This window comes from Phyllostomus hastatus, unplaced genomic scaffold (genome assembly GCF_019186645.2).
Source record: "Phyllostomus hastatus isolate PE091 unplaced genomic scaffold, TTU_PhHast_1.1 phas_scaffold_755, whole genome shotgun sequence".
Classification (NCBI taxonomy): Eukaryota; Metazoa; Chordata; class Mammalia; order Chiroptera; family Phyllostomidae; genus Phyllostomus; species Phyllostomus hastatus.
Window position 1 is genome coordinate 10,446,962 of NW_025334039.1, and position 26,259 is coordinate 10,473,220.

The 26,259-nt window shown below is 43.2% G+C and overlaps 1 protein-coding gene across 1 annotated transcript in view; it reads right to left on the reverse strand.

Moving 5' to 3' along the window:
* The window catches only part of CFAP54 (cilia and flagella associated protein 54), a 250,390-nt gene that overhangs the window by 107,256 nt on the left and 116,875 nt on the right, over positions 1 to 26,259 (reverse strand). The window contains exons 35-41 of the mRNA XM_045826558.1: positions 24,612 to 24,793; positions 22,245 to 22,472; positions 19,331 to 19,554; positions 19,097 to 19,232; positions 15,520 to 15,628; positions 3,267 to 3,419; positions 754 to 948 (exon numbers count right to left, since the gene is read on the reverse strand). Coding sequence (XP_045682514.1) covers positions 754 to 948; positions 3,267 to 3,419; positions 15,520 to 15,628; positions 19,097 to 19,232; positions 19,331 to 19,554; positions 22,245 to 22,472; positions 24,612 to 24,793 — 1,227 coding nt within the window. The remainder of the gene's footprint in view (positions 1 to 753; positions 949 to 3,266; positions 3,420 to 15,519; positions 15,629 to 19,096; positions 19,233 to 19,330; positions 19,555 to 22,244; positions 22,473 to 24,611; positions 24,794 to 26,259) is intronic.

Below are 26,259 nucleotides of genomic sequence, written 5' to 3' on the forward strand. Positions count from 1 at the left end.
TTTGTCCAGAACTTTACCTACATTTACTTGCTATTTTAGAAAATTATGCCACCAAAAGTGGCAGTGCTGATGCTACGTGTCACTAGCACAAGCAACGGAGCCGCGCTGCACCCGCCGCTGTGACAGGCGTGATGGTCCCAACACGCTTCGCTGGCCTGCTGCTGCCAGAGCCTCACACACCAACAGCAGAGTCTTTTATTATGAAGCAACTGATTTGTCCCATGTTTTATGTTTACAGCTTCACATTGAGTTGGGGGGGGGGGGATATACATGTAGAAAGAATATATCAAATACAAACTATATTCCAGAGAGTAAAGGGGGATTACACAATGTCTGCTACAGAAAAGGGAGGTGTCGGGTCCACAACACAGGTTGAGTATGTACTGCTGACTATGTAAAAGCCAAACCAAGTGGAAGGACAAAGAAAATGAAATCAGCTGGAGCAGAGCAAAAGCACTCGCTGTGGCCACATCCTGACAGACAGGTCACAGGTTTGGTTAAAGGGGGATGGGTGGAGGATGGCTTAGGGCCTCAAGATGGGACAGGCAGGCTCGGGGGACGTGGGGGAGGGGTGGTGCTGGAAGCATCTTGTCCCAACACTGCCCTGTCAGTGCCTGCAAGGGCGCAATGAACAGATTCTATTTCAGGCTCTTTCATCCTATTTTTAAAAATAGCACTTCGGGACCAAATGTAATCTCCAACATCAGTGCAGGTGATCACACCTAAAATAGATACAAAATGAATAAATCTTACCAATAGTTTTGTAAAATGAAGAAATTACGAGCCCGAGTTGTGAATAGGGAAGTTTGCTCTTCTCCACTGAACTAAAAACTCTGAAGTGTTCCTGAGAAAGGTCGGGAGGGGCTGGCATGTGCATCTCCTCTGTCCCCAGGCAAAACTCCACCTTTCCGGGAGTCAGTTTCGAAATGTTTGTTCCTCCTTTGACTCCTATTCATGAAAAAAAAATAACAAAGAAATTTAAAGTGGAAAAAAGGAGGGAAGTTGATGAAGACAAAAGGTAGTAGAAATGGAAAGGGAGAGGAACGGAAATACTTTGTGTGTAGCTGAGACTCACCTGTAGTTTAGGGAACTTTGTTTCCTCACACTGAGTATCTGGAATCATCTCGGAGGAGCACAGGTGGGTGTGGATGGGCTCTGTGCTCGTCCCGTCACAGGCTGCCAGAATGGGAATGCTGAGATGACGCACTGCTGCTCCCGGGGTTTGGTGGCAGTTACACCAACTGAGTTTACCCTTCTTCTTCTTCTTTTTTTCCCCTTGTATCATTATTTATTAATTATTATATTATTTTCCATATGAACAACTATAAACCTACTTTTACCCACCCCTGTGTTTTTGTGTGTATATACACACACACACACACAGAGCACATATATGTATAGATGTCTGTATGTGTGTGCATATTTATAGCATATGTATACACAAATATATGTCATAGACACACATGTATATGCATATGTGTTATATATGTGTATATATAGATGTGTGTATACATATGACTTAAAGAGCTTCCCAGAGGAAGATGTTAGTTTGCCTCTGAGGCAGAGACGTCTGCCCCACACAGGTAGCTCTGCCCTGAGCGGGGAGAGAATGGGAAAGTGCTGTCTCTTTGTAAGATCATAGAGCACATAGAAAAAAAGGGGTAAATATTCTAGGGGGGAGCAGTGGAAAGCTGTGGAGAGAGCGAAGGACTGGGAGGAACTGCTGGGAATAGTCTGGCGTATGTGTGATGTGCTGCTGAGTGGCTCATCTCCTGGTGACCCCATGCGTGAGTGACATCCGCCTTGTCCTGTCCTCAGTAGCGCAGCCTGGCTCCTGTAGACTCATGGTGTCTCTTATGGAGTCAGTCTGTCTCATATTTGGCCTTCTCTTTTCCTTGTCTTCTATTTTTCCCAGCATTGTTGCCTTTTCCAAAGAACCTGGCCTGCTCATAACGTGCTCAAGGTAGAACACCTTTTTTTTTTTGGTACCTCCAGCAATATTTCAGACTTAATTTACCTTGGGGCCCTCTTATTTGTCTTCCTGGGGTTCCACGTATCCATGGAGCTCCCCCCAACCTGTATTTCAAATGACTGTTTGACTTATATTTCAATATTTCAAATGAGTATTTTGGTACCAAGTGAGATTAAGAGTGAGTTGCTGTAAACCATTCTCAGGAATCTCATTTTCTTTTCTTATTCATGCCCTTACTCATTGACCATGTGTGCTATAATTGAAGGGACTTTAAACATGATGTGGAGAGCTCATTTAATGTAATGCGAGTCTGTGGACAACGCAAGCAAAAACTGTGGTTGCACATCGTAACTTGTTGCAGGGGCAGCACCAACAAAAACATACGTCCATCTATACATATATACAAACATAAATAAAACTTTGGTCAGTGGTTGTAAAAAAATATTGGTCAGGTTTCTAAAAGATCAGATCAGTGGATATTAGCATCTTAAGTATAAGTTTAAATCTATTTTTAATGACTTTAAAATATAATTATTGAATATTTTAAGTTTGTTCTTTATTTTTAATATTCTAATAAATTTGAACACCAAGAATCATAAACATAAATTAGGATTTTAAACATTTTTAAGAAACCTAAATATAGATAAATTTGACTATATTCTTCTGTGAGGTCACCACTTAATCACTCAAAGCCCTGCTTTCACTGTGTTCACAGGTTGGTAGATACCGAGAGGGGAGAAATACAAAAAAGGTAATGTAACCAATGATAGCGAATGAACACCTTGTTTTAGGCTAAAAAAAAATCTCTTAAGATAAAAATCTATGTTATTAACCAGAAATCTTATTGATGCTTATATTAAACCACATCCATTTCTTTGACAGTGATAAAGTAGTGTTTTGGTAAAAGGTTCTAGTTAATTCAGTATGAATCGATTCATCTACTTATGAAAATTAAACAAGACTAGCACCATACTTGCAAAGAAAATGGTAAGAACATAGATGTACAGAGTCAAAAAAATTAACAAATATTGTTTTCGTATCTACTCTACACAGGGAGTATGGTAGTTCCACGGAAGGCACAGAAGCAGACGAGTGAGACTGTGTCTCAGCTGGAATCCAGCGAGAGAGAGATGACGTGACCCGCTGGGCAAGAAGAAAGCGAAAGGCAGCAGTGAGGGGGCTTCTCAGCGGGGCAAGGAGGCACCACCTCTGGCAGGAAATGGCAAGTCTACGGGGTGCCCCCCCCCCAGCACACCTAAATAAGGACTCAGGCTTACAGAGCAAGAATTTTTACCTTGTGTCTGTGCAAGAAATAATGAAAGCAACTTTCTGCTGTGTCGGATTGCTCTGTTGTGATATTTGGATTTTTCCAAAGTCTCTCTAAAACATCTCAGAGTGTCTGTCACATCCACGGGCACACAGATGAGCTCTTTGGCTTGGCTGTACTCTGAAAGGAAAAGGAAGAGTAAGGCTAGAGGGATGAAATGCCGCAGCAAGCCAACCAGTAGCAAAAAACTCTAATTCAGAGAATTTCTGGGTCGCAAACTAAAGCTGAACTAAATTCAAAGCCCCCAGATATGAAGCAGGTATTTCAACATTCAGATCATTTTTTGGTGTATTTGAAAGTTCTTTTTTTAAGTAAAAAAAGAGAAAACTTAGAAAACTTTTGGTTCTTATGAAATGCAAAAAAACTTCAGATCTTGCCAATTTTCCTTATGAAGCCTCCTACTTTATTCTTGCTGAACATAAAAGATAAAATAATTTCCTCCTTTTCAGCAGCCTGTTCAAAGCAGGGGTGCCTTGGGAAAGAGAAGAAAGGAGGAAACAGAAAAGCCTGAAGATGGGCAACCCCTGTCTTAAGAGAAGGAAAAGATGGTTTCTAATATTGGAGGGCGCGGAGGAAAGGAAGGTGGTGTCATGCGTATGAAACTAACAAACAGTCCCGAACAAATGGCCAAGGAAGAGAGTTGCTGCGAGGTCTCTGGAGAGGACGTGACCGTCCAAGAGTCAGGCTGCAGGTCTGCAGCTGACAGCACAAAGCAGGCACACAAAAACAAGAAATACAGGCTCCAGATGGAACGAAAGAATTTCCTTCTCCAACAAGATGAACAGGTCAAATACCCCCTGCAAAACCCGAGGTCTTGATAGTACAGCAACTTTTAGGGAATGGAGCTACAAGAGCTTAAGAGGCAAGACCTTTGCCCTTAAGAGTTTACAGTCTAGCGGGAGAGATGCAGCATTCTGCCACCGGCGTATTCAAGTCATATGTGCAGAGGGTGCTCAAGGCCAACAGGAGGAAAAGATACAGAGATCAGAGTAGGGAGGAAAGGATGAGTTAGAAAGACCTCCTGGGAGAGAAAGTATGCCAGCTGTGTCTTAAGGGATAGGAAAGATTTGATGAATAAGAAAAAGGCAAGGGGGGGGTTAGATTATTAGAATAAGAATGGCTGAAGTTGACTGAGCTGAGCACTTACACCATCTCAGGGACTATTGTAAATAAATTAGTCTCACTGAATCCTAAAAGCAACTGTAAGAGGCAGGTACCAATTATACCCTCATTTTGCAGATGAGGAAAAGAAGGCATGGAGAAGTCCGATAGCTTCCCTCGGTCACAGAACTCGTTTGTGCAAGAAGTACGGCGGCAGCTGTGAGGGTGGCAACTCGGGCACAGTGAGATGACACGGCCAGTCCTGCTGAACCAAGACGGCTTACTCAGCCAGGGGCTGAGGCCCTGGCTGAGTAAGTGGTCTTCCTCCTCTTTCATGGGTTGCTGAGCAAGGGTTTTGAGTAGGACTCTGACAGAAAGAAAGTGGTGTTTTAGGAAAAGTTAGCCAACAGCTGTGGGCATGGCTGACTTTAACAGAAGGCGGTTGGTGGCTGAGAGACTGACAACATTGCGTCATTGGATCCTGGCTAAGGTAGTACAATGGAAACAAGGGAGGGGGACATCGGGAAGTTTCCATTGTTGAAGCAACAGGAGAATGGTTAATTAGCTATGTGGGGGGAAAAAGAAAAGGGGGTGGGAATTAGCTATACCCTTGGTCCTTTCAAGGCCAACAACCTTGTTTCCTACTGCACTTGAAAAAAACTGAAGCAAACTAAAGGGCTTTCCCATAAACCACCACCAGCGTACCCACCCAGCCCCCAGAGCCCTTGCTCATCGATACCTCAAGGGCATCAGGGCATCATGCCAGTGGTTCTCCTTCCTCTGAATCAACAATTTTTCCCCTTTTACAGAATCTTTCCCAGCAGCACATTTTACTATTTTCCCCTACTTTTAAAAAATTTAAAAATTTCACGTTCATTGCAGCATTATTTACAATGGACAAGACAGAGAAACAACTGAGGTGTCCGCCGACAAATGAATGGAGAAAGAAAATGTGGTGTATGTAAACAGTGAGATCAAAAAGAAGGAAATCCTGCCATTGGTGACCACATGGATGCGCCTTGAGGGCCTCATGGTAAGTGAATAAATCAGACAAGGAAAGGCACATACTGCATTACCCCACATGTGGATCTAAACAAACCAGAAGCATTGATACAAGACACAGAATGGATCGGTGGTGGCCAGAGGTGAGGTAGGGATGGGCAAAATGGGTGAAGACGGTCCAGGGGTAAAACTTCCAGTTATAAGAGAAGTAACTTCTGGGCTATAATGTATAGCATGGTGACTATATTTAAATTTCTTTTAAAAAATTTTAATTTAAAAATATTTAAAAAACCTTTCTCTTGACCCTACTTTCCTCTCAAGGTACTATCTTATTTCTCTACTCCATTTCACAACAAAACTCCTCAAAAAATTCTGTATTCATTGTTTCCCATTCTCTCTTGAACCCGCTAAAACTCGCACTCCCCCCACCCACATCACGCCACCCCCAACATCTTCATGTGGCTAAATGTGATGTTCAACCTGTAGACTGTACCTCACTCCAATTCTCAGCAGCACTAGACGCAGGGAATAATTCCGTGCTCTGAATGCGGCCTTCACTTGGCCTACAGGTCCTTTTCCAGCTTCGCTGGCCACTCCTCAGTCCTCTTTGCTATGCATCGTCATCAACCCAACCTCTTAATCCTGGGAAACCTCAGGGTTCTATCTTAGACGGCCTCTCTTTTCTTAATTTATACTCACCCCCTGGATAATCTCATCTCGTTTGATGGCTTTAATATCACCCACAGGCTAGTGGCTCCCAAATCTACATCTTTGGTCCCAACTCCCTTGAAGTCCAGACTCATTGATCCAACGATCTACTCTGCTGCACATTCAACAGACATCTCAAATTTAACAGGTCCCCTGCTGATTTCCTGATCTGTTCCTCCTAAACCAGCTCCTCCAGTAAGTCTTTCCCTATCTCAGGCCAAACACGAGAGTCATCCTTGACTTCTCTTCTTCTCTCATGCTCCAAATCAAATTCACAGCAAGTCCTATAGGGTCCCTCTTCAGAAAATATCCAGAATGCCACTGTATCTCACCAGCTGTAACCTCTACTACCACCTCCACTATGTTCCAAGACCTCATCATCTTTTAAATTACTGCAATTGCCCTGGTAACCAGGCTCCCTCTCTCCACTCTCAACAGAGCAACCAAGGGACTCCTTTTAAAGTGTGAGTCATCTCATGTCACTCCTTTGCCCAAGACCCTCCACTGGCTTACCCATCACCTAGAACGAACACTGAAGCCCCAAAAGTGACTTGTAAGGCTGAACGTGAGCTGGCTCCCCATGACTGCTCTGACACCTTCCCTTATATTCTCGCCCCTCTCCCTCCCACCCTAGACATGCTCCTGCATGCTCCACTGAGCCAAGCCTGATCAGCATCTCTGCCCTTTCAGGTCAGATTCTCCCCTAACCTGAGAGCACTCACGAAAAAAATTTGCTAGGTATCACTGGTCGTGGGAAGGAAGACACTTTATTCTGACTCATTGTGACAGCATGGTCATTTTTAGATGAGCCTGCATACTAATTATAGATTTCACCTTGAGTCATTATCATGCAAATCGTGGCATCCTGCTTAGAGCTCTTATAAGACTCCAGGACCTCTGGAGCGATATTTTGGCCCACACTTTTGGGCTTACTAGGCAAACTTTTAGGATGTTGCATTTTTTTCAGTGTTCTGAATTGATCATTAGCATGTTTATAAGCACAGTGGGTCTTGCGTGTGTCACCATGACATGTCTGCAAGATGGCAGCCACTCTGCCTGGCCATCCTGCTCCCTCAATTCGCGTCTCCTCTAAGCTCGCCTGGTCCTGTGTGATCCCGACAAGGCGCGCCCCCACTCCTCCCACCACCACCCTTCAGCACAACAACCTGAGGACTGTAGATTTCTGCTCTCTTTTTCTTACAAGAATTCACGAGCTCAGATGTTATCTGTTTCTCCTTAGAGGGAGAGATCAGGGAAAGAAGCCAGCAAAAGAAAAGGAGGAAGCTGGAAGCCCTCACCTATTCGTATTTTGAGAAACAGTCAGTTACTTTCTCTAGGTATTCATTTTAAATACCTGTCAAAAGTGGGATGAAAACCATTTGCCTCCGAGGTCATTATTTTAACCTGTGTGTGAGGCGCCCAGCACAGTGCCTGTCATGGAGGAGGCAGTCAACAGAGGCAGGCTCACATTATGACTGGCAGTCATGATCCTTACAGTATATAGGAGCACTTACCAGTACTAGGCACCATGCAAGGCACTGAGGGGATGAACAAAGGAGACGTAACTCCGTGCTCTCACAGAGCTTACATTCTACCATAAAAGTCACACCAAGGCATGCCCAGGACAAGAGAGACAGGAGGAAAGGAAGATGTTTGCCATCTTTCAGATAGGGGGCCTGAATAAAATTATCCTCCTGCTACAGTTATCAAAGATCTGCTCATAAATCATTCCTTTTTCTCTAAACTGTATTTTGCTATCCGATTTTTATTTGTTCAAGCCTTACTATACCTGTTTTATGGTCTAATCAGGGTTCCGTTTGGTGTTTTGAAATAAATGATGCAAAGCAACGAGGAAAGATCAGCCTCAGAGGCCTTATCCTAGCATCTGCCTCATGGGGGTCCCTGTCTGAAAACCCCCATGGATAACGCAAGAAGCTGTTCCAAAGCCACTAATAGTCTCAACAGTTTGGAACAGGGAAGAGCAGGAGAAGGAGGGAAAGAAAAAAGAAAAATTACTGTGTCTCTCCTTGTACCAATGTAGACGTTAAAACTAAAATGCCAATCGCTCCTGAAATATGGGTCTACTGAGGAAAACTCCCAGGGAGTGATATGAAACTTGTGCTATTTTCTACACATTTGGTCACATCAATCCAAATGCCCGGAGGCAGTAATAAAACATATCTGCCAAAGGGCTGAAAATTCCAACATACGGGAAGACTGAAAAATCCTTTCAGAAAACTTAAATGTCAATAAGGTCAAGACTAAAGAATGAGAGAAAATATAAAAACCGTTATAAGAAAATACATACCCCAAGAGTTATCTCCCCTAGAAGCTTAACAAGCAGGCAAGTTACTCATCCATACAAAAAATAATCTATAAAGTGAGGTATTCTCACTTCTCCAAATCCTAGAGAGACCTTACCAAATTACATATGCATTATTAAATAGTTAGAGGGAGAATGGAATGCTTTTAAATAATGAGAACACCAAATGTTCCCAGGCACTGGAGCATTACAACATCTGGTCTGCAGGATGAAATGTATCAAAACATTAGTAGCAAATGCTATTATGCCAAAAGAAAATCTATAATGTTCTAAAGAAGCGTTTGGTGTGGAAAACATCAAGAATATGCTTGGCATTTTTGAAAAGCTGCAGATATGTCCTGGTGACGGACATTCGACCCACCGTGTTTAAGAACATATTAATAATGATATGAGTTTGGGCACTGAAAAAATCCAACACACTAAAACTTTGCCAAGCAAGCCCCAAAGTATGGGCCAGAATGCTGCTCCTCGTCACAGCGGTCCTAGAGTCTCATAAAGAGCTCCACGCAGGGTGTCGTGATGTTCACGACTCAAGGTCAAACCTAGAGTCAGTATGCAGGCTCATCTCAAAATGACCATGCTGCCACAATGAGTCAGAATAAAGTGTCTTTCTTCCCACGACCAGTGGTTCCTAGCAAATTTTTTTCTTGAGTGCTCTCAGGTTAGGGGAGAATCTAACCTGAAAGGGCAGAGATGCTGATCAGGCTTGGCTTGGTGGAGCATTTCGGAGCTGCACAAACAGACCAGGGTTTGAACCGCAGTTCCAGTCCTTACTAGTAACACTCCATTTTCTCATCTGTAATATAGGCATAAAAACACCTGCTCCTGAGATATAGAAACTAAAGAAGCTAATGGCTGTGAAGTGCTAAATATGGTGCCTGGCCCAGTTAATTATTATTGCCATTATAATACTTTTTAGATTTTTATCCATTCCAATATTTCTGCTCTAATCATTGCTCAGACTGGCTTACACTTGCATCCCTGTTGAGAATCGGCCCAAAGGATCACTGGAGCCTGGTTCCACCTGCCTTCCTTTCTGTCCCACCACCCACCGTAGGGGCGTTCCGCGTGTAACTTGAACAGCAGGCGAGCAAAGTGCTGTGCGGACATAATGCCCCCATCATCGATGAGCGTCTACTGGTCACATGGGCCTAGAATTTTATGCTAGGTCTGTTTTTCCTATCTGTTAGGATAGGAGTCATTATTTTGATAATAAGCATCTTTGACACATGTTCTCACATTTGTTGTCAGTCCTTTTCAGGACGGAGGGGATAGGTAATAGAAATCACATTCTGAGTTACGGATCAAGACCAAGAGAAGCAGAACATACTCAGGAAGAACCACACTCGGACTGGAACCAGTCACCTGTGATTGACACAATGGTGCTCCCATTAAATATGAGGAGGGATCTGCTTTATCATGAACAGTAAAGCCTACAACGCCTCGGCCACCAGCTTCACTCTACGCTGCTCTGCATCCCTTCTGTCTTCCCTTCTCTCATTTCCCTCAGTGGCCAGCCCACTCCTTCCCATTCTGGAATCTCCTACCCTATCAACCTCGGCTATGCTTTCAACCCCCTGCTTCGTTAGGAAAATCTTCAGTACCCAGTGAGAACACCTTCAACTGCTACCCTTCCCACCTACACACTCACCCACATTCGAACCTACTCTCTTCTCCCCTTCTGCCCTGCGTGTTCCACTTCCCTGTCCAAGCCAGTTCCCTTGCATCCCATTCCTGGCCTGTTTCTCCTCGGGCTGCTTGCCCTATCAAATACCTTTCCTGTCTCTAAGCTCTCTCTCTCTCCACCGGCTCTTTCCATTTAACATAGAAATATGCTCCTTCTCTGGTATTAAAAACAGACTAACAAACAAAACAAAGCCCCCCTGAGCCCCACATCTCCTTCTAGCTGTCGCCACCCCTGTCTTTCTTGTCACTGCCCAGCTTGCTGAAATGAAAGGCAGTTCTCCACTCAGTGGCTCTGTGCAGGCACAGCTCACCAGGGCTGCAGCCACCACTCAAAATACCTCCACTCCCCTCCACCATTTTTTTGAAGTCACTCGTTATGTCACAGAGTCACAGAGTCATTCGTTTAACAAATAGATATTGAGTGTCTGCTATGTATCAGCCACCCACGAAGGTATTTGGATTATATAAATGCACAAAACCATGATCCTTGCCCTCACAGACCTTACATTGTATCAGGGAGACAGGACAGTAATTAATAAATAACACACTGAATTATACAGTATGTGATGGGTGGTTTATGTGCTTCAGAGAAAAAAAAAGGAAATGTCTGGCAGAGTATGAGGAACTGGGAGGAAGCAAGCACGGTGCAGCTTTAAGTACAATGGCCAGGGTAGGCCTCCTGGAGAAGGTGTGGCATGCACAGAGACTTAAAGTAGGTGAGGGGTTTGTCAGACAGACATCTGGATGGGGAAGAGTGTTTCAGGAAAGGGGCACTGCTAGAGCAAGGCCCTAAGATGACAGTGTCATAGCACAAAGACCAGTGACAATGACCACCCACCTGCAATAGACAGTCTGTCCTCGTGTGAGCTCTCTGACTGTTGACCGCTGCCTCTCACTCGTTCTCTCTTGCCTGGGCCTGGTTTATAGTGCTCTCATCCATTGTGCCTCCCACCTCTTACACCATCCTCTCCCAACCTCTTTCAGACACTGTTCTTCCTCTGTCTGCTCCTGTGATCGACATTAGGCTTTTCGCGTATTCTGTGTCTCTTCATCCACAGGCTACAGAGCATGACCATCCTTCCCTTCCCCTTCTGAAGTTAGATGTGACTTTACCCAATGATGTACCAGCAGAAGTGGTGTGTGTCACTTTCAAAGAGCAGCGTGAAGAGCCACCATATGATGTGTATAGAACTCATGAATATAAAATTATAAAATATAAAAAGACCATAAAATCAATTCTTTTTCCTGCCTGTACAGTGGAGACAATAACAGACCTCCCACATTAGGTGGTTGTAAGCTAATACAGGCACACCTTGTTTTATTGCATGTTGCTTTTACTGTATCTTGCAGATATTGCTTTTTTAAGAAAAATTGAAGGTGTGTGACAGTCATGCATCAAGCAAATCTATCAGCATCATTTTCTTGCTAAAGGTTCTGATTATGTCTAGCATTATTTTTAGTTATAAAGTATTTTAAAATTAAGATATGGGAATTTTTTAGACATAATGCTATTGCACACTTAATATACTACAGTATAGTATAGACAACTTTTATATGCACTGGGAAAGCAAAAATAAATTCATGGGGCTTGCTTCATTGCAATAATCACTTTACCACAGTGGTCTGGAACCAAACACACAGTCTCTCTGAGTTACCTGTACTCACAAAGCACTCACTGGAGTGCCTGGTGTCCAATGAGTAATAATAATTCCTTTGCTGGGGTTATAATAATTAGATAAGACATTTCTGTAAATCCATTAGCATAAATGTATAGTGTATGCACTTGTGGTCTGGTTTCAAAGTCTGTGCTCTTAGCCATTTACTACCTGCTTCTCAGTATAACTGCCCCAAAGGGTAACATCAGCGCTCTGTCCCCTGCTCTGGAAACACTGGTGGAAATCGTGTTAACATGGAGGCTCCATGAGCTCATGACGAGCAGCAGCTCAGGACTCAGCCTCATCGAACAGGACACGGGCAAAAACACCAGACTTCCCTTATGTTCGGGCAATTAGATTTGGGGATTGTTTGGTGCTGCTATACCGCCTAGCCCACTCTGACTGACACAGCTTCCAAAACGAGGCCATTTTAAGATCTATACTCCACATCTCTCTCCCTGGGTGACCTCACATAAGGCCCTGATTTCAACCACTACCAACATACTGATGATGACAATACAGATCTTTGCTGAATGCCTCATAGTATACCCAACCATATACTGGATCGTTCTGCTTAGCTGTCAGCCAGGCACCTTGAATTTAGCAATTCCAAAGTAACCTCCCCTGGCCTGCCCTTCCCTCCAGTTTCCCTGCAAGTGAAGACATCACATCCATCTATCCACCCAAGCCAGAAACCAAAGCAACTTGAACTCCTCCCTTTCTCATCCATTCCCGTCATCTAACAAGTACAGAGCACAGTCCTGTGGGTTTCTTCAGCCTTTCTCTCCCATCTCTCCACTCTGTAGTCTCCCTGCTAGGTCCAGGGCATCACCGCATCTCCGACACACATGGAGGGGTAGCCGTGTGGTCTCCACACGGTCTCCTTTCAATTGAGGTTCCCTGCTGCTGCCCAAAGGTCTTTCCAGAACACAAATATAATCACTTCACTCCTCTTCCTTGAATCCTTTCACCTAGGTCCCCACAATCCTCCAGAGAAATCTGAATCCCCCTTCTAAGACTCTTGTATTTCCTAACTCCTGCCAACCTTCCTAACTTCAACTTTTGCCTTGCCCATTTACACTAGCCCTGGGAAATTAAACGCAGTCTCTCAGAAGCAATAGTAGCTGTTAACTTTTATTGTTTGTAGCTGCAGCAGTTATAATACTGCGGACCTTATCGCTCCACACGACTGCAGGTTCTCGAATAATGCCGCTTCGCTCGACATCATTTCATGACAGTGTTGATGAGAAAAAGAAGTCGATTCTGGCCGGGGGACAGTGTGCGGAGTCTGCACGGTCTCCCCACGTCTGTGTGGTTTCCTCCGACACTTGGTTTTCCTCCCACGCCCCAGAGAGGTGCAGGTGAGGCTGGCTGGCATATCTGAGCTGTCCCAGTCTGAGCGAGCGTGTGTGCGGGAACACGCTCAGTGTCGGGAGGACTTCCTGTCCCGGGGGAAACGCCTGCCTCGGGCCCTGAGCTCTCGGACAGGCTTCCGCCACCCAAGACCCTCAACTGGCATAAGTGCGTTGGAAAATCATGATTTTACTTGTTTTTATTCACCTTTCTTACATGTATGGATGGCTCACATTTATTGAGACGTTTCCTCTTAGAAGTGCTTTGGGTCCTTTTTTAGAAGTTTGGTGATGTTTTTGTCACCAGAGCTATGCTGCAGGAACTTAACTCTTGTCTATACTAATCAGTCTATGGTAAAACTGGCTGCATTATCCGTAGTTTCACCTGAAGTCAGTTTCCAGGAACCTAGCAATGACGTTAGTGAGGATTTACTGTATAACATCTGCTTTATTTATTGTTCCCCTCCCATGGACTGTAAACTTCTGGAAAACAAAACTTTATTCAGTCTCATTCATGTCTGTGTATCAATAACTAGTGCAGTACTCAACACGTGGTTGTAGGTAACCGCTTTGCAAGGCATGGGAATGTAGCTCAGCACCCACGTGGAAAACCAGTGGGGGGCGAGTCGGCACGCAGGACCACGCCCACGAAGAAGTTCTCCCATGGGAAATCAGGCCTGCATTGTACCTAGGCTGCTTTGTGACTTGCTCTTGCTAAAACTCCCTCACCCTGAGTTCGGGTGCTGAGTGCTTGTTGCATATCTTTAAAGTAAATGCTAATTCTCCCAAGGATTGAAGTGTAACCAGACCTGTTACTCTTATCGTTCCCTTACATTTGCAACATTTTTTCCTTGTTAATCTGTAAGAAGTAATCAGTAACATCCCTTCCATTGCTATCTGTAAAAAGTAACTACCTAAAGCAAACCTAAGTGTAATGAGAAACTTCTTTGATGTATGCTATTAGAAAGCTAATAAAAGCTTGTCTAGGCAAGGGTCGGTGAACTCTCCTCGTGCTGTCCCTTTTCCTCCACAGGACTCAGTAGTCTGTGTGAATTTGTCTCGTCTCATCCATAACACTGCAGACACTGTGGGCTGCTGTCTGCCTCACGTGGTAGGTACTCACTAAATGTCTCCTGAATAACTGTACAGCCAGCTCCATAAATGGGTAAGTCAATGATTACAGTAGATTCCCCCTTATGGTTTCACTTTTTGTGGTTTCCATTACTCACAGGTCAACAACCCATAGGTCAACCCTGATCTAAAAATATTAAATGGAAAATTCCAGAATAAACAACTCATAGGTTTTACATTGTGTGCCACAGAGCAGTGATGGAATCTCACACTGTGCCACTCCTTGCCTGGGACGTGAGTCCCCCCGTGCCCGGCGTGCCCACGCTGCACACACGGCCGGCTCACCAGCTACTGAGCAGCATCTCGGTCATCGGGTCAGTCATCAGAGAGCACCAGAGAGACCATATTCATGTAACTTTCATCATAGCATATTATTATAATTGTTCTATCGTATTAATAGTTACTGTTGTCGATCTCTTCCTAGGTCTAATTTATAAGTTACACTTTATTACAGTCAGGTACGTAGAGGAAGAAAAACCTTATATAGGATTCAGCACTACTCACAGTGTCAGGCTTCCACTGGAAGTCTTCAAGCATATCCCCAGGATCAAGAGGCACTATCCTCTTGTGTATGTACACACACACGCATACATACGTGAGACCCGCAGACAAGTAAATGAAAGGATGCCAGCACCTCCAAGGGGAGACCTGGATCTCTTTCCTGCACCGGGATCAGAGATGCAGGGAAAGCACACCCGGGAGAAGGCCTTGTTCCCATCTCGCCTCCTTCTCCTGCTCCACTCCTGCTTGCCGCACTGCCAAACACTCCGAGAGGGCTTGTCGGCTAAAAGCAAAGGAGTCACGATGTTCCCAAACCCTGTGCTCCAGTTAAAAGACACACCACTGCTCCATGGGAAAGCCAACAGAAGAACAATCTACAGTGATTATGGAAACACGGGCTATTACAGGAATCCACACAGAAAATAGCAAAAGGCCAGTGTGCAGAGTTACCGTGTGAGGTAACAACAGAGAAAATAGCACAGAACAGTCTCCCTCCCCTTCATGTTTCTCCTCCATTTCCTTCCTCCATTTAAAAAATAGTTGTTGCCCTTCTTTCATTTAAACATTAAACCAATAAACATGGGTGTGAATTCCCCTTAAGTGACATAGCAATACAAGATGGTAAATATCAAACAGATTATTTTCAGTCAAATAGACATGCAGAAAAGGCTCCGCAGACACTTTAATTATGGAAGGTCCGGCAAGCAGAAGACGACGCTGACCCCCCGATTCGCGTGCCTCCACCTGGAGCCGCTTCTGACCTGAGACGAGGAGCTTTCTCAGGGAATCTGGGCTGCTTCCCGCCTCTGTCATTTTACTGGTTAGCGGATTAATCTTGAGTTGTTTCTCAATAAAATTCCGGCAGGTTATCTTAGAAAGAAAAGATGAAAACAAATACAACTTGGGTATTTACAGCCAGAAATTCGGCTTGCGTAAAATGTTTATCTTTTTTCATTTGTCAAAAAAAAAAGAGATACAAAAAGACACAACAAATAAAAGCTAGCAGAGACTGAGGGGGGAAGGGGGGAGGGAAAGCAGCTACGTAATTTTTCACATTTCTTTTCTACAGCACAGCTGGAAGAGCATTAGGAAAACTGTAGAGCAATTAGAATATAATTTTCTGATAGTCTATAAATTTACAAGTCTGACTGTATCGTCCATTATGTAAGCTGAAACATAGTTAAAATATAGACTGCTTTTCCAATGGCAGATTTTTCCACCCTACTCATAATTAAAGCAATTTGAACTTCCCTGGTGAAGCTTTCAGAACTAACTTCCCCTGTAGTATTTTAAAAATTTATTTTCTAGCGCTTGAGTGCTCAAATTATAAAATATCTGAAAGCAAAATATTTTTAAACAGAAGGATACTCTTTTAAAAGGTCCTCTTCTCTCTGATGCTCTGCTCCACTCTTTGACCTGCGCTAACACAGCCCTCCTTGAACCCCAGGCGGATGGAGACGGTGCCTCTCGATTGTCCACTGAAGGGACTTTGACAGTGAGATGTACACACAATCCTGGTATCTCTCCAGCTTCATTTAACAAATCTTTATTGAGCACCTCTTATGTGCCAGGCACAGCTTCAAGCTCAAGGGCTACACAGCACAGAACAAAGCAAACAAAAACTCCTACCCTTATGGAATTTATTCTAGTGGAAGCAGAGAGATAACACACAAAATAGAGGCATACATTGTAGAGCATATTAAAGGGTTATAAATGCTACAGAGAGAAATAAAGCAAACAAGCTCAAAACTCTAAATAGTGTAGTGAAGAAAGTCCTCACAGAGAATATGACATTTAATAAACACTGGAAAGATGCAAGGGAAAAAATCAATGTGGATATTGGGGGAGCAGCATTCCAAGCAGGGGAATGGCACGTGCAAAGCCCCGGAGGCAGAAATGTCTTACAGAAGAGACCAGCTGAAACCTGCAGAGGAGCGCAGGAGGTTACTGGGGGGCCCAGGGTATAAGGTATGTTGGGCATTCAGGCATTGATAGGATGCTCGCTTTAACTCTGAATCAGATGGGAAGGTATCGGGTTTAAAATGGGGAATGACACAGCCTGATGGGCTTTCAAAGGCTGTTCTAACCTGCTGCACTGAGAATACACTATCGGCTGGAGGCAGTTTCAGGGAAGTTGGGAGCAAGAAGACTAGTTAGGAAGTCATTGCATTAATTAAAGCAAATACAACAGAGGCTCCGATGGGAGCAGGGGTGGTGGAGGTGGGGAGATGTGGTCATGTTCTGAACACATTTTGAAGGTAGGGATTTGGCAACCAAGTTCAAGTGAAGTGTGAAAGCTAGAGAAGAGTCAGCAGTGTGCCCAAGCTGTCCAGCCGAACAGCTAAGAGAATGGGGGTGCCATCAATTAAAATGCAGTACACTTGACAGAACAGGTTTATCTGAAATGTGCTAAATTTGAGAAGTGCAGGCAGTGTGACAGTATTCTGATGAATCAACTTGATTAGGCTAAACTCTGAGGACCAATGGGGAAAGCATCCATTCTGTAGCACACATACACCTCAACCCAGTCATTCAATCCACCTGTAATCTAGGTGCTGCCATGAAGGGAATTTGCAGAGACTATTTAAAGTCCCTAATAAACTGTCCTGAAGCAAGGAAGATTATCCAAGGCGGGCCTGCCTTAACCAGGTGCGTCCTTGACAGTGCTACTGGTCTCCAGACTCCAAATTCCAGCCAGCACCCAGGTCAAAAACTGTTCTCTCCTCACCAGATCCTCCCTCAGTGACTGCTTCTGGCCACACCTGTGGGGTCCCTTCCTGCTCACGATCCTGACCTCTTACCCTACAGAGTTTGGACTTGCTTAGTCAGCCCCCATGATCATATAAGCCAAATCCTTGTAATAAATCAAGAAAAGAGAAAAGGAAGGGAAGGGAAAAGGGAAAAGGGATCTCCCTAGCTATGTTTCTCTGATTGAACCCTGCCTAGTTCATTCAGATATGGCAACAGAGAATTCGGGAGAAAGGGCTAGAATGGAGATATGATGTTGATTGTCATCATCATAAAGAGGGGACTCAGACCCAAGACTGAATTAACTCACCAAGCCAGATTAAGACAGAGGACCAAGAACAGAGTCATGGGGCACATTTAACATTAAGACACTGGGGAGAAGAAGAAGAAGCAACAAAGAAGACAGAGGAGCAGCCTCCTATTCTTCCCCTCTCCCTGTCTGCTACACTGCAGCCACTGGGGCCATCTTCCTGTCCCATCTCAGGGCCTCTGTCCTTCCCTTGGGCTGGAATGCTCTTTCTCCCTGCACGGCTGGTGCCTTCTCATCAAATGTCACCTTGAAAAGGCCTTCCTGACTGTGCCTGCTAAAGTCCCCACCTCCCACGCCAGCCTATTTCTATTCCACTTCCTTTTCATAAGAGAACTTCCAATGATCAGAAATCTTTTTATATGCATCTACATGTTTACTATCTGACCCTACCTCCACCTCTGATATTAAGCTCCATAGAGCAAGAAATTAGACTGTGTGCTCTCTACACAGAATGTACAGCAGTTAAGAACATGCAAAAGGACATAGGGACCTTCTGTGAAAAGAAGAAACTGGGATGCTCATGGAGCAGCTGCAATACACAAGCACACAGACAGGTGTGTGGGGCAGGGGCCGGGTGTCAGGTAAGCTCCCATGAGTGCCAGGGCCCTGTGGGCAGGGTGCAGACAGCACAACCGAGTGCAGGGGCTCTGATGTTAGGTGCTCAAAACCTCATTGATTCAATCAACAAATAAGAGAATTTACTTGTTGCTTTCTCTCACTCAACTCAAAGCTGAACCATGGGTTTCATGGGCCTTAGGCACTTTTTGCCACTCCTCCTCCATAAAATAAATTTTAAAAATTATACTCCATGTTTCCATTGATATAAATATATTAATAGTAAAAAATATTTTCTTTGACCTAAAAGTTGATGTTTTCTGCTTATTTCAAAAAAGAATTAAAGCAAGGGAGGGAGGTGGGTTTGGCTGGAGTCAAGGGGAGGGGTGGGGAGAAAATGCAGACAACTGTAATTGAACAATAAAGATCAATTTAAAAAAAAAAGAATTAGAACATTTAGTGGGCCCGTAAAAGCGTCACAGCTCTAGACACTGTCCTCATTGTTCCTGGCGGATAAATCAGCCCTGATGAGTTTCTCGTGTACAAGCACTTACTTTAGTTGACTGTTTCTGGACATGTTGGCCACAGCAGGCCCTCAGTAATGTCTGCTGATTTGAATGATAAGTGCCCACATGAAAATAACACCATGTATCTGATTCCTAAATCTCTGTTACATGCACACTGATAAGAAATCACAGCTGCGTGAATAACAGAGGCAAACTTACCTTCTCTTCGTGTTCAGCCTCATGTCTTGCGCAAGGCTGTTGTGTGATGTCGGGGCCCTCCAACTTGGATATTCTTAGAAGCAGCTGGCGCTGTGCATACACCAGGAGCGGTGTCACTTGCTCTGTGTATCTCTCACTAGATAGGGTAAAAATACATCAGAAAACACACATGAGTTAAAACACGTTTTTTCAATGAAGTCTGTCATTTTTAATTGCCCTTACAGCAGTACTTACTGTGAAATTATATTGAACTGAATGGCAAGTGATACTAGTGTTTCCCATTTTTCTACTTGATATAAAAGTTCCAGAGCTTTTAGTACAAAGTCATGGATCCATTTCAAATCAACCACATTTACATCGTCCAAAGGATGCTCAAAGGTAAGGCTAGAGCCACCATTGTCACTTTTAATATTTCCATAGCAGCTTGGAACACTGAACTCTCCTTTTTCTTCAATAATCTACAAGTAGCACATTAAAAAATGTGTAATTTCAGATTTTACTGCACATTTGCTCCTGAAAATTGAAGTGATATATAAAAATATAATATGGAAAAACTGAACACAAATTCTTTAAAATATTTTTCTTATGCAGATGAAAGCTCGATAATGCCATCCTCTATAACTTCTGTGATGACGGAAATGGGCTACGTCCGTACTGTTCAATACAGCAGGCACTCAGCACATGGGGGTGCTGCGCTAGTGAACTATGACTGGTGCAACCGGATTTTTAATTTTATTTCATTTTAATTAATTTAAGCTTAAATTTAAATAGCCACAAATGGCTGGTCATTACTATATTAGCACACACTGGGGTCTATACTTCTTGAACATAATCACTGTCTAAGTTTGGATATTAATCCAATCGGGCAAATAGTTGAGGAAGACCAGATTTTATTATGTCCAAATAATTAAGTTTCCCTGGTACATTGGTTACATTCATCAGTTGGTAGAATAATATGTCCGGTTCCCATATGCAAAGGTCCAATCTATGGAGAAGGGACTCTTCTGGAAGACCCTTTTTTCCTAAGTTAGAGAATTACTGTGTAAGTGTTGTGCTCCAAGCTTTGAGTGTGCAGAGGCTATGCTGAATCTCAGTTACTAGGTGCATACACATTTATAAATAGTATGTTCCCCAGTTAATGGAGCCTCTTTTCATAATGAAATGTCTCTTTTTAGCTCTCAAAATCTTCTTGATTTGAAGACTACTTTATCTAATATTAATATAGTCTCAACAGCTTTTTAAAAAGATTTTATTTATTTATTTAGTCATTTTTTAAGAGAGGAGAAGGGAGGGAGAAAGAGAGGGAGAGAAACGTCAATGTGTGGTTGCCTCTTGTGCATCACCCCACCACCAGGGACCTGGCCTGCAACCCAGGCATGTGCCCTGACTGGGAATCAAACTGGTGACCCTTTGGCTGGCAGGCCAGAGCTCAATCCCCTGAGCCACACCAGTCAAGGCCCTCAACAGCTTTTTTATGCTTATTGTTTTTATGATATATGAAGTCTGTCCAGAAAAAGTCCAGCCATTGTTAATATAACAAGAATGGTTTGTGGAACATTGATGTAACCTGGCAGCCAAGAAGAGTGGACTGGGATGCATATTCGAAAACAATGATGACTTCACTGTACTAGTCAGTGGGGGTGGTAGATGCTGTTGAGTGAGCATGTGTACTGTGTGGCCGTCACATTCAAAATGACTGAGTGAGTACAACAATGAACCTGCATCAAATTTTGTGTCAAGCTTGAACATTCCTCCACAGAAACTATTTGGATTATTCAGAAGACCAGAGCTATGGGCAACTGGTGATTGGCAGCTTCATCCCAACAACACACCCGCTCATGCATCACATCTTGTGCAGAGTTTTTTGGCAAAACATCAAATCACCCAGGTGACTCAGCCACCCTACAGCCAAGATTTGACACCCTGGCTCTTTCCAAAACTAAAACCACCTTTGAAAGGAAAGAGATTTTAGACCATCAATGAGATTCAGGAAAATATGACAGGGGCAGCTAATGGTGATTGGGAGAAATGTGTGAGGTCCCAAGGTGCCTGCTTTAAAGGGGATTGGCGTCATTGTCCTATGTGCAATGTTTCTTGTATCTTCTTTAATAAATGTCTCTGTTTTTCATATTATGTGGCTGAATACCTTCTGGACAGACCTAGTATCTCTCTCTACTGTTTTATTTTCAGTCTATCTGTTTCTTTATATTCAAAGTGCTTCTCTTGTGGGTAAGTATAGGTGTCTTTCTTTTAATTCAGTCAGATCATCTCTGCCTTTTAATTGAGATGTTCAACCCATTTATATTTAGTATAGTTATTGACATAATTTTGTTAAATTTGTCACTTTTTCTTTTCTTTTTGTCCCATAATCTTTTTGTTCCTGTTCCTTTTTTCCTGCCTTCTTCAGTTAACTATTATTTAGTTTTCCATTTTACTACATTGGCTTTTTAGCTGTATCCCTTTTTTAGTAGTTACTTTAGAGATTATTAAACACATCCTTAACTTATTATGTTTCACTTAGAGTTAATATTGTACTACTTTATAGCTAAAGTATAAAAACTTATCACAGTTTATTTATCCTTCCAGTCTTTTGTGCTAGTGTTGCCATATATTTTACATATGGAAATGACTCCATTGGCTCTGTGTATAATGTGTTAACTAATTTTCAATGTGTTTAGGATATGCCATGTTTGAATTTTTTCAATTTTATTTTCTTGCTTTAAAACCACAGTGTGAAAGATTTTAAATGGTAAATACTACCAGCTCTGAAGTAACAGAACAGGGACAGATAAAGCAGTGAAATAAAGATCAAAAAACAAGTTTATGATCCCTCTTGGGGTCTGCTTCTTTCTCTGTCAAAGGATTGCTATGAGGATTAAATGCATTAAGGTTAGTTTATGTAGAAGCTGGAGCATAGTAAATGTTACTTGCTGTTCCCTTTAAGAAACTGAATTTTCAGGTGAAGATATTTGTAATTAATACCAATGCAAGCTGTATATAAAATGAACTAATAATGCAAAGCAAATGAGATATAGACAAACCAACTAAGAACTCAAGAACTATATTAATTTCTACTTATCCTAAACTGCATGGTACAAAAATATTTGTTAACTGAATACAATAAAAATAATTACCCAAACACTCTTACCTCAATAGAATTGGTATTCTGTAGTTCTATTAACATGTCAATAAGTAATTCTGCTCCCAAGTAGAATGGCACAACAGAGATACAGAGGAAGCCATCCTGACTAACAGGGAATGTCTTACACATATCCACTGTTTGCCTAAGGAGTATCTGTAGCTCCTGAGTGAAGTTCCAGAGGGCCCGACAGCAGTTCTGAAGCAGAGTCCAAAAGCCACCCCGATGAGCGAGAACCTAAGGCAAACACAACATTCCAAGTTCCAAAAGTTACAGATCTCTGAACAACTTCATCTGTCTGTAAATATTATATGTCAACAAATAAAAATAACTAACACCATCTGTTATGTGCCACTTATATGTGCTAGACACTCCGGTAAGACTTTTGTATGCATCATCCTGGCTCCTTCTTCCAAGAGTGCAGATGAAGCAAGTAGGCACTAGCAGTCTGTGAAATTTACAGATGAGAGCATGGAGTCGTGGCACTAACCTGCCCAAGACCATGAATCTGCTAAGGGATGGGCTAAGGTTTGCACATGAGTGGCCTGACTCCAGCACTCCCATTATTCTTGGCTGCCAGAAACGGGGCAGTGAGCAAGAAAAACCAGTTCTGTTCTCATGCTGCCTCAATTTATTAGGGGAGACCAACACAAGGTGAGTAGACAAATAAAAATGTACTTTCATGAATAACAAGCGTTGTAAAGAAAAATAAAGCAGAAATGCATCAGAACCTGACAAGGGTGAGAGAACACGTCCTTTTAGACAACGTGGTCAGGAGAGAAGTCCTCTCACAGGAGGTGACTTACTGAATGTAGTGTTGAACAAGTCATGGGAAGGTGGCGACAGGAGTGTTGGGTGAGGGAGGGCACTGAGGCTGAGGGAACAGCAAGTGCAAAGGACGGAGAGTGGACCTGAAGGCTGAGAAGCAAACACGCTTAGCGCTTTCAAAACCACAGAGGGGAGACTGGACTGAACAAAAGCAAGAAGAGCTGGGCTCGGAAAGGTGAGCAGGACCCAGACCTTCTAGGTGGTGGAAAGGAGAGTGAGATATAATGTCATATATAGGGACCTGGTTCCTGTGGCAGTGGCGAATGCAGCTCAGACCTGATTCAGAAAACCGACAGGCATGAAGCAGCACACAGGATCCGGGTCCACAGATCGGCTTTCCCATGGGGAACCAGGCCTGCATTATATCTAGGCTGCTTTAAGGCTTGCTTTTGCTAAAACTCCCTCACCCTGAGTTAAGGCAGCAAATGTTCAGTGCATATCTTTGAAGTAACTTCCTAAAGTCTGTGCTAAACCTCCCAAGGATGGAGTGTAAGCAGTTCAACCACTTTTCCCCCTTGCATTTGTAGCATTCTTTTTGTTGTTACCTGTAAGAAATAATCAGCAACATCCTTTTCTTTGTTATCTATAGAAGGTAATCACCTAAAGGAAACCTGTGCATAGTGAATGAGGACCTTCCTTGATGTAACATACCCAGAGAAACAATAAAAGCCTGTCCAGGCAGGGGTTGGGGCCCTCTCTCTCACTCAGAGAGTGGTCACACTGTCCCTTGTCACCACAGGACTTCTGTAGTCCCTGTGAATTTGTCTGTCGTACCCACAACACCACGGACACCACAGGAGATGATGTGGGTTTAACTGACATTTGTAAAAAGCCATTCTCTCCACTCCAGGAACTTACGCATGTTTCTTTTTTGTCTAGGAAGGGTAGATTTCCTGTTACTTCTTGAGAGGACTGAAGTACCCTGCCCCTTACTAAGAGAAAAAGGAAACTAATATGTTTGTAGCTAATGATTCCAATTCTGAGTCTGATAATCTATCATATAATATTTAAGAGGGAAAAGAGAAAACCATTTGAGAGAAAACACCAGTGGCCTCAGAGGCAGAAGGTCAGGGGGCAGAGGCAGATCTTTCCTGTGGTCTAGAAACATCTTCCCCTGTGTTAGAGGAAACAAAGGGATCTGTGGTCCCCGAGGAGGGATCAAGATTCCATAGAGAAACCCTGGTGTCACCAGAGAAGCCCATGTCCCAAGTGTGGCAAGGAAATAGCAGCAGACTGTGTGAATATAATATCCATGACGACTGTGTAGACAGGGACGATGGCCACCTCTTCCCCAAGGTGGGTGGATGAATGGTGACTAAAGGAGCTCATCCCTCTCCTTGACAACTCAACAATGCATGAGACCTCATTACCACGGCAAGCAAACCTCGCACACAACTGACACTAAACCCAGCAACTTTAGTCTCAAAATTAAAACTAAAATTACAGACAGGAAATAAATAAATACATTCTACATTCTATCTTATATACCCACATTTATGGGCTGAGACTCATGTCTATGACATTAGCAAATATGAAGGACCACCTTACCATTGCTCTCCTGCAGTGTAAAAAGATTTTCATAAAATGATCCAATAGAACCAAATTTGGTGATCGATCCTTTTCTTTACTACTAAGACCTGATTGAGGGTCTGAGTCAGAAACTGTTTGTGCCTTAGAAACATTTTCATCACTCACTTTGGGATTAATAAGTGTCAAAAACTCATCAGCATCTACAGTACAAAAATAAAGTATAACATTATTGAAAACAGAGGGTGAAATTCCAGATAACACAGTAGGTGGTGAGCATCAAATCAGTAATTCAGATAACAATTGCTACATAATTTTGGAGAAAGGACAGGATTATCATGAACACCATGAATCAGAAGTTTCTAGAGAAGAAAGCACTTAGATTGAGTGCTCAAAGGCGGGCATGACTCAGCAGTGCAGGAAAACGACGGAGAAGAACACTCCAGGCACGGGTGATGGCCAAAGGAACAATGCAGAAGCAGGAATGTCTTATTTTTTTGAGGCAATAATGACGGGATCACTGTTCCTGAATTTCCCCCCAAACGGGCCATTCCTAGGGCCAACCCTAGAAGGTGAGCAGCATTCCCCAGATGTAGGCAGTGGAGCAACCCTGGCCACTCCTTCTCCTGCTGGTGTGAAACCTCAGGGGACTTCTCCTGCCTTCTCTTAGAACTCTGCACGAAACAGGAAGTCTCAATAGCAGAATATTCTGTTGCCAACTTCACGGAAGGTCTTAGGTAGGGAGCTAGTTTTTAAAAAACTCAAGAAGTTGTATGGCATAATCTACATACGAAACTTGGTCTCTTTCTCTGTCTAGGAAATTTACTTTCAAATACTTCAGCATTCATAGTACGACATGCAGGTACCAGTCAACTTCTTGAGGCAGTTAGCCAGCCCGCAAAGTATAATGATCAGCAGTAAGTTCCACAGCACTCAAAATACCATGATTAAAAATCTACATAAGAGGGTTTATAATAGCATAAAGATATCAGAAATAATGTTTTATTTGTGAAGTGAGTGGTATTCGAGGTAGGTGGTTGCTTAGGAAGAGTTTCATCAGTGCAGAGGGAGAGAGCCCCGTTCACCTGCGCCTCCCCACCTCTCAGAGACGCCTGTCACCTGAGCACGTGACAATACTGACTGGTCCTGCCATCCGAACTGTTGCATTCATCTTGGAGTAAGCATTCAGGGACGGTGCCAGTTGGGGGTCGTAAAGTAAGAATGCACTGCCCTGCGTACTCGGTCAGCACTGTAACACTCCACACCACTGTGGTCAGGCCTGCTGGCATCAGTAGGTTTGGCGGAGTTGGTTTGGAGACCTAGTTCCACTAAAATTTAACACTGAGAGCAAGTCTTCACCTATCTTGACTACAGGGAGTTACCAATGTTTGTAGAAGAACATTATATTTACTAAACAATTAAATTATTTTAGGTCAGAACACAGTATAGGTATTCCCAAATATATAGGATACTGCCATAAAAATAGAAACTTTTAAAAATAGGCAAGTATGAGTCTCCTACAAAATATCACAACTCAACTAAATTCCTGGGTCACTGGAAAACAGTGTGCATCCTTCTGTGTGTCTGGCCAAGAGTGTGTTTTGGGGTGTGGGGGCGTGCATTGCATTAGTGAAAAAAAATCTAGAGGCAACTTGACAGTATATTGATT